This window comes from Arachis hypogaea, chromosome 11, assembly GCF_003086295.3.
Source record: "Arachis hypogaea cultivar Tifrunner chromosome 11, arahy.Tifrunner.gnm2.J5K5, whole genome shotgun sequence".
NCBI lineage: Eukaryota > Viridiplantae > Streptophyta > Magnoliopsida > Fabales > Fabaceae > Arachis > Arachis hypogaea.
Genome location: NC_092046.1, coordinates 142,114,793 through 142,123,942, shown reverse-complemented (window position 1 = coordinate 142,123,942; position 9,150 = coordinate 142,114,793). Strand labels below are relative to the sequence as shown.

Genomic DNA, 9,150 nt, shown 5'->3' with positions numbered 1-9,150 from the left:
AATAGTATGAAACGTTTTATAATATCTATTATTTTGGATGACTATTCACATAATTAATATAAAAAGTAATTATTTTAATTAATGTGATATTGTGTAATTAGATGCACGTGTAAAACTACTTTATATTGACAGTGTATCAAAATTAAATTCATATAATAATAATTAATAGGGATAGAGTGAAAAAGAAAAAATGAAAGTTGATATATTAGTTGAAATTAACGGCAAATAAAATAACAAAAAGCAAATAACAGTATATATGAAAATTGATGTTATTTTCATTTATGAAAAAAATGACGAATTTCATAAACATTCTAATACATATTTTTTTCTTGATATTGTAACTCAAGTGCCCCTCGCCAGGGGTTCTCTCTCTCTCTCTCTCTCTTGCAGAGTTGCAATAGAAAAATCTCTGCAAACAATAACTTACAAAACCTCACGTAAAAAAAAAAAAAGGTGTGTGTAATGGTGAAACATATCTCTTGCTGAGACATGATAGTCAATGGAAAACTTGGGCAGCATAGAACTCGCCTTCATTGAAAGCAGGTCTTAGATTTTCTAAGCTCATGAACTCCAGGGGGAAACTAACAAGGTGACCTTTCACTGACGCTAACCTCTCCATGGGATCAATGCTCTCAGTAACTCCGTCATGATGATTTTCTAACTTTTTTGGAGCTATCCCTAGATCAATAGTACTGTGACCTATCTTGTCTTTCCAAAAAGCAACGCTTTGTCGGAAAGCATATCTGCATACATAATACAAAGCATGTAAGAACAAGAGACAAAAGAGGACGGAGCATGACTCATTCACCCACTCTCCTACCTGTTGTGTATCACATCATTAGGAACACAAGAAAAGACATCCTGGTAAATTTTAGTATTTTCCTGCAAAATGCAACCATGAACAATGATCAGCAATGTTACTAAGTTATTATTACATTGGTATACATGTTCACTGTTGTTCACATAATAACCAACCATGCATAACTTTTGTCTAAACCATCTCTGTTATTTTTTTTGTATGCATACACATGTTTCTAATTACCTTTGCTCTTGCCAACCAAATGTCATTGTAGGTAGACTCAACAACTGGATCCATTATTTGATTGGCCTGAGGAAAGAGATGGAAATTTGCATTACAAACAGGGACAGATACACTTATATAATTGTGGGGGTAAGTGCCCTCACTAAAATTTAAAAATGTTCTAAGTAGTACATAAGAATTATGTATAATTGTCCTCGTTATGTTATTAAATTTGACTACTCTGTCTCTCTTATTTTATTTAATGTTATATATACTTTGTCCCCACTATTAAAATGTTCTAGATTCGTCACTGGTTACAAATAGGCCGTGCGAAATGAACGCTCTCCAGAGAATTGAAATTTACTAACCTCTCCTGCTCCAAGACCTAAATGCTCAGACCATAGTGACAATCGGAGAGTCAAGGAGAATTTTCCTGCCTTCCAAGGCTTTCCATCCATATAGGAATCAATCAGTTCTCTGTCTTCTATAACTACACCAATCTGAAATGCATATGTGGGAGAATTAAGAGGACACAAGGTGATGCAAAAATTATGCTCTGATAAACAACTTGAAAGCCCAAGTAAAGTTTTTCAAATGACAATCAACAGACCAATTCCTGAAGATTTTAAGGGTGAGATAATAATTAATCGAGAGTCCTATGATAAAACAAAGAACTTATATTGATTCGCAAGTCTGATGAAAATTATTCTGTCTTCATTTCAGTTGCATTTTGTAGGCTAAATCTGTTACCTAACAATTTTTGAAATATGCATCAAATTGACAATTTGGACTAGGAAATTCAGTTATGTTAAAACTTAAAACTATAACTCTTAAATGTGGAATAGCTTGTTACAAGAAAAAAACAATACAGAGTAAGAAAAAATTGTTGCAAGATGTTGACTACATCAGTCCGAAAGTATAAAAATTACATTGGCTGGAATGAAACATCAGCTACACTTGATATAGTTCTAGAGGGGAGTGAGATGAATCAGCAAAGAAAAAATTTCGAATAACCTAACAAATTTGGAATGCCTAAGATGGGTGAAACAAACGTTTGGAATGTACCTCAGAATCTCTGGAGCCAAGTAAACTCCTATCATTAATATTAGCAGATCCAATCAAACATGTACAATCATCAATAATCATGATTTTGCTGTGAACATAGATCTGAAATATCCACAAATGATTAAATCTTTGAAGTATGCATATATGACTAAGCTGACTGTAACAACTTTGGTATAAGACCATAATGGCGAAAGAGTACCTGGCTGGTTACCAAGGGAACACTTTCACAAAGTCTACCATGTGCCCTGAGGCCGAAGAAAGAGATATAGTCATGCATTTTTGAACCAAGAAGTTCATACAAATTATGTAATATAGAATTCTGTCCTCGGCAGATAGTTCTATACTGCCAATGCATTATGGCTCTCACAGAGGCTGCACCACTGTCGTCCAGGCCCCCCTACACAATAAAGAAGTGAGAAAACCATTCACACACAACACACACGCTCACACATTCTTTCAGTGTTGAAGAGGAAATAAAGGAACCAACCTGGAAGCCAGGAAGGAGAGGTATGACAATTATAACCCTGAAAGTTTTCTTATCGTCGTAAGCTCGCCTAATGCGTTGATATAAAGCTTCTGATACACGATTTCGTATTACATCATCCCGTGAAAGACCTGAGATAAAAAATTGATTCTGGACAAGTTGCCCAGGACAAAACAGAACAATCAGAACTATGTCCTTGAACAGACTTTGGAAGAGAAAAAGAAGGCATCACAATCAAAATTAGAAAGTGAAAGTTGAAAAATTGGAAGCCATCAAGGTGTCAAAAGGAACTAATTATCTCTTTGAGAAAACCAGGAGAGAAGCATTTGGAAACTGGGAAATAAAGTCATAGCAGCAGACACTATGGAATTTCTACAATCAGCTTACATAAAAGAGATGATAAATGCAAGATATATCAATGAAACAAGAACTGATTACTGCTTTAGAATAGACATTACTCTAAAAATGTCAACATAGCATAAACAACATGCAAGTCAACACATACTGCTATAATCCTGATAAACAACCGTCTAAAGATATTCTGAGAGGACAGATATTCTGTAGGAAATATTAGTATGCCATTTAATGTAATTGCTACCCATATCCACTAGATGTTATTTCAGTACAATCATGAGCTTCTAGACAGATTTTATCATTAATAAGCAAAATTAGTTTTGGCATGATCATACGCAAAGCCATCGTATTTCAAATTATTTACCATGCAGTATTGATATGATAAAAGAATTGTAAAATTTGATACCTCAATGTAGATGAAATATTCTGCCTTCTCAATTAGAGAGCAATATGCCTTGTGGATGCTTTCTTCGGTTTGGCTTGTTCCAGCTGACCATTGAGTGACACTCCTAATAACCTATCAATTAGATGATGTTTTAATAGTAGAAAATACAATGACAAATTGAATTATATATACCGAATAGTATAGGAATAAGATATGTTACATCCTTAATAAAATAAAATTGTCAGAGAATCAGAAATATCATTGATGTCCAATGGATTTAGTTTTTATGTTGCATAAAAAGAGAGATAGTTTAGATGCTACCAACAAATACCCGTCTTCTCTTAACAATCATATTTGATGCTGAAAATAGAATAATTATATTTCATTGAAACTTTAATGAGATGAATCAGATGATGTCGCATCTCCATACACACAGGAAAGAAATTGCACAATGCCATAATTCATTGGCACAATTTGTTTAAGGTGTGGTCAGTGCACAAAAGAGAACACCACACCTGACAACGACACGAAACACGAGGGCCAACTTGTCCAGAGTCTTCTGCAAAACCTCCATGCTCACCAGGTCCTGGTGTTTTCCACCACTCTTGATCTGAATTCTGGACATCACCAAGAGATACTCTATCTAGAGACATTTTCCTTTGATGACGCACTTGCACACCATCAAGATTGTCTACAAATCCCTTCATTGGTGTATCAGAACTAAGTGGTTCAACTCTGGTCTTCCATAAAGAGAAAGAAAGACCGCTGCTGAGCCTACTAGCAGTCTGGTCACGCAGATATGAAAATGAGCTTGACCCACTTTTGGGGTCTTCTTCAGAAGTATTGAGCCCACCAGACTCCCGAGGCAATAGTAAAGGAATATCATCAGTTGCTGAGCTAAAGGAGTCTTCCCTCATCATGGTTCTGTTGTTGTCATTATTCTTGTATTCAATCTTCACCTCTGTGTCCTTTCCCAAGTAATGTGGAATAACCATATGATGCCGAGGCATAAGTAATGGTATCGCTTGCTCATTTGGAGCTTTGTTCCTCTGAGGGGAGAAAAAAGGACATTATTTCTGTCCTATTGAGTATTTAGCACTAGAATGCATGGATACTTCAACACAATAGCAGAAAAAGTCTACCTTGGCAAAATTCCATCTCTGAACAAAGTGCCTCGCTATGTCACGACAAGGGGGCCCCCAAAGTGCACAATGAACATCATGCCAAGGCATACGCGGGTATTTTCCACGGTCCAATTCATCTTTCATCATATCTTCCCATGAATTTGGTTCAGATTCCCTGCCAAAATTGAAAACAAATCCATGCATTAACAACATAAAGTTAATATTTGATCAAGTAATGATGGGTAATATCTTAATACACGCCTAGTGCAAAAGCCAGAAGTTTTATATTAAGTATCCAAGTGAATTTGAATAGGCAACTAAACTACTCTGAAAACTCATTAAACAACATTAATGGCTAGTATAGAACTGCAGTGTGATGAATTACCAATAAAAAGAAACCTATAAAAAGTTTCTTGTGATCTTATTTTCCGATTACGCACAAAAGTTACCTTGGATTATAATAGTCCTTTCCTGGCCAGATAATAGGAGGGAGATCCCCAACTTTATGTTCAGGGGTGTCATAACGACCAAAGCACAAATCCAGTCCTCCAATAAAGCAAATCTGGTGGTCAACAATCACAAGTTTCTCATGATGCGACCTATATATTATCATGAACCCATATAAGAAACCATAAATCTGTAACATATTTTATTGACTATGCTATGTCTACACCAAAATCAGTCACTAGTATAAAATACATATTGGAACACAAATACACATTGAAAATAAATTAAACTATATATATATATTTATACACAAATATATTTGTGGCTGATTTTAGTAGCTGATTTTGGTATACGAATAACATTTTTGATATTCTATACTTGCAAATACAAACTTAGAAAATATTCTTTCTTCACAAAATAATAATAATAATAATAGTATAACAAGATATACAACTAAGCTTAGGAAATTAAGTTTGCATACCACAGGTAAACACCAGTAGAAAAGTGGTCAGGATAGCGTAATACCCTCACATTCTCGTGAATGCTAAGAAGCTTTCTCCTGCTATAAGAACTATTGATTTTCAAAGCAAGGGCTACCTCTTTGTAGATAAGAACGAAAATCTGCATGTTTGGAAAAATAAAAAGAATCATGAAGATCTCAACATGTCTTTGGGGAGAAAAAATCATGACTAAATAGCTGATGAGTAGCAACTCCAACTAAGGAAATATTATCACAAGTGAAACAAATGCAAATAAAATAAATGAAAGCCAACATTCTCAGAAACCTTCAAAACTAATCAGTAAGTTGCAAAGCAGATGGCTGATAGGATTCACATTAACAGTTACCTGGACCCCTTGCTTAGCTCTTGCTTCCAGCAAATTATCAAGCCTTGATGAAGCATGAGCATGAAAAGGGCGCTTTAGATACAGTTCTGGGCACAACCACCAGCCACAAATAAATATCTGCATGAATTTCTCGATCATTGAACAGAACTCAAAATTGATCATTATTTTCCTTCTTGTGATAAAAAAATTATGCAATAAGTGGCCTCAAATGTTCTGGTACTAGACTATACAAACCTCTGATTTTGCATCCTTGATTGAAGAAGCAATTGCCTCAAATGCGGCACGACCATCTACAAACCATTGGGCCTGACTTCCATCTTTGATCAAGCCTCTTGGAGGAGCATAAGAACCATAGCGGTGGGGATGACACCATCCTTCAGGGGGCTTGAGTCCAGCATCATTAATTGCAGTGACCCAATCTTTAACTTTAGCACTACTTTTTACTCTAACTCTAATACACCGGTTTCCACAAGTTACCTACAGTTTGCTAAGTTCTGTATTAGAATACCATCGTCCTCAATAAAGGTTTAACATGGATATTACACATACTAATCAGCTAATAACCGGTAAGAGTTATAAGCACAGCAAGAGAATATGAGCTGCCAATTTAGCATTATATCCTCTTAAGTCATAAGTGACAAGAGTAAGACAATGAGGCAACAACAAAAATACAAGAGCACCTTTCTGACCTTAAACGAATGGCGCAAGGGATTTCGATCCTTCATTTCTTGTGCCAGTGATTGACGATGATCCACATTCCCATCGGAGGAAGGTAGTACATCAAAAGCAATAATGTCCAAAGGTTGTACATCAAAAGGATCTGCTAGCAGTGCTAAGAACCCAGGTTTCAGTACTGCCCAAACCTGCACAGAACAAGACAGGAAGCTGATACATGGTAAAGTTAAACCAAATATAATAGTGTTACTCAACAAACTTCATGAAACAATAGTGAAAATAATAACATCAATGCTTCATGACATAAACATCAAAAATCAATTGATCTACCATAAAAACAGAACGTTCTTACAATTTAAGTTTATCTCAACATTTGATATTTGTATTACTGTAGTATTATATATAGACAGAACATTGTCCCTTATCATATCAGTCTCAAATTTCTGCATTCTGGTATTCCTGAAAGCCTGGTTTAAGTATGAAGTCATGCACATGTTTTCACCTAAAAAACTTAAACTTTTAGAGAGATGATTCGTAACAATTAACAAATATTGTATCGTTTTAATTATGGAAATAAATATATGAGGACAAAAGTACCAGTAACTTAACAGTCCTAACAAGATTTTCTGATTACTTCAGTAGTTCCAATGTATTATTGTTACTATGCAAGATGCAACCTACTTTGTCTAACATTCTTCAAAACAGATCAAGATGAATGAAGCATATTGCCTAGTCTCAAAAGCAGGATTTTGTTACCTTTTGCCAGTTATCATTACAACAACTAAAACAATCAGACAAACAACACTTTCTGGAATTATCATCCTTTGAAAATTTTGGGAGATGCATCACCATCACATAATCTTCATGTAGCTTGGAACCATATTCAGGTAAAAAGGATAACTTTGATACCCCCAGAAACTTGCAAACCTACAGCAAGAATGCAACAAGAAATTACAGACCAGTCAAACAATTGATTCTTCAATAACAAATGGTAAATCGGCATGAACATTGAATGAAAACAAAATTTATTACAGATTTAGAGGTAACAAGGTCCATATCATATGAGATGTATGACATACCAAATATGGTAGCTAAACATCAAAGTAACTTTGAGCCTAACAGAAGCAACAGTCAAAATAAGAAGGTTAGAAGGAGGTTTCCAACAACTTGAGTGGTATTTTTGTAGGGTGCACACTTGGTTTTACTTGAACTTCACACACAAGGATGTGTATCTTGGAAATTTAATTACTTTTTGGTCAATCAATATTTCAATAAAACTGATAAACTTTTAATTTTCTATCTCTCCCCCCCCCCCTCTCTTCCCCCCTTCCTTTTCTTTTTTTTTTTTCTCCCCCTGTTTGGCCTTTTTTTAAGCTTTCTTTTATTAAGGCTGTCAAATATGATATGAAGTTAAATTGAAGAATAAAAGAATAAGCATGCAAGAAGTGAATGAAGCCTCAGTGTTAAATTTTCATCAGTTTGTATTTGCGATATACCTAGTTATTATACTTATATCTGGCTATGATGTCCATGCAAATGAGTTAATACTAGCTGGGTGCCTCGGTCATCCTCAGATGGAAGCAAATTGCCTTCATTTCACATGTTACACTAACAAACTAAAGCACAGTCCTTGAAATTCCAAAGTGAATGCACAGCACATACCTCTCTCGAGTTAACAATAGTTATATTTCCCAAAAAGTGATTGAGATACCCCTGCATCGCAATCTTTGCCCTGTCTGCTGTAGTCTCTTGTGTTCCTAAAGCTGGCCGCAGAATTGGTAGAGCAGCACTAGATGGAACATCTCTGGAACAAAAAGCAACTGATGAGCGATTCCAGCCACACAGGATATCATAGATGCAGTTCTAAGATCCTGGTGTTGAGGGTGATCACCTTTCTTTAACACTTTCATCATGATGATTATTTAAAGGCATGACTTCATCGTCAGCTTCATCATCAATGTGCACCATAGCTGCAAGGTCTCCTATTCCTAGATTTTGAAGCCAGTCTTTAACCTTTAATATAATATTTGAGCAAAGATTACATTAAAATCCAAATTTTTGCAAGGTGTAATCAATCAGGATCACATTATAAATAATCTACAAAAGCACTTAGCTTCCAATAGAAAATTAGAACTGATTAAAGACATACATGCTCTTGCTTCTCATGAATTTCCTCAATAAAGGCGCGCTTCTTTAACATAAAATGTAAATAAAACACTTGGGAAGCTTTCTTCACCAGCTGCCACTTGAACTGATGATGATGGAATGAACATTAATAAGTAAATAAATAAATAAATAAATAAATAATAGTGAACATTGTTCAACATGAAGCTGGCATGTGCGGCAGTTATGTCACGTGATCTCGGGATCGCGTAATTGAGAAGAAATGGAGACGGGAGAAAGACGTACCTGTCTGTAGCGAAAAAGAATGGTGTAAGATAGGAGAGCGGGGGTAATGTCGGCGGCCTCTGGCCGAGACACCGATATAATGGTGGCTTCCGGCAACTCATCGAAGATCCGACTAGGCTCCGGCGGTTGCCAGAACGACGACGTCGAAGCCTCCGGCTGAATTTGGTGGTACTGGTGGCTGCTGCTGCTGCCACCGGCAATTCGCGATTCCATGAACTGTGTTTGGGTGGATTCGAATCCGATCCACGTACAGATTTATTTCTTTATTTATGTTTAATTTTGATTGATTAGAAGTAGACGGGTACGGCAGCTTGAACGTCGAGGTTCGACATGTGCATGG

The 9,150-nt window shown here is 35.9% G+C and overlaps 1 protein-coding gene across 1 annotated transcript; it reads right to left on the bottom strand.

Moving 5' to 3' along the window:
* Positions 1–253: 253 nt before the first annotated feature.
* On the bottom strand, positions 254–9,023 carry LOC112723115 (phospholipase D zeta 1). Its single transcript, XM_025774355.2, is given in 20 exon segments — positions 254–743; positions 821–882; positions 1,043–1,108; positions 1,390–1,521; positions 2,087–2,188; positions 2,286–2,483; positions 2,574–2,720; positions 3,331–3,441; positions 3,825–4,358; positions 4,452–4,608; positions 4,883–5,032; positions 5,362–5,501; positions 5,727–5,843; positions 5,961–6,203; positions 6,416–6,589; positions 7,158–7,328; positions 8,064–8,205; positions 8,293–8,414; positions 8,536–8,652; positions 8,727–9,023. Coding segments are annotated over 20 exon segments (3,429 nt in total). The 3' UTR covers positions 254–496.
* Between the last annotated feature and the right edge of the window lie 127 nt (positions 9,024–9,150).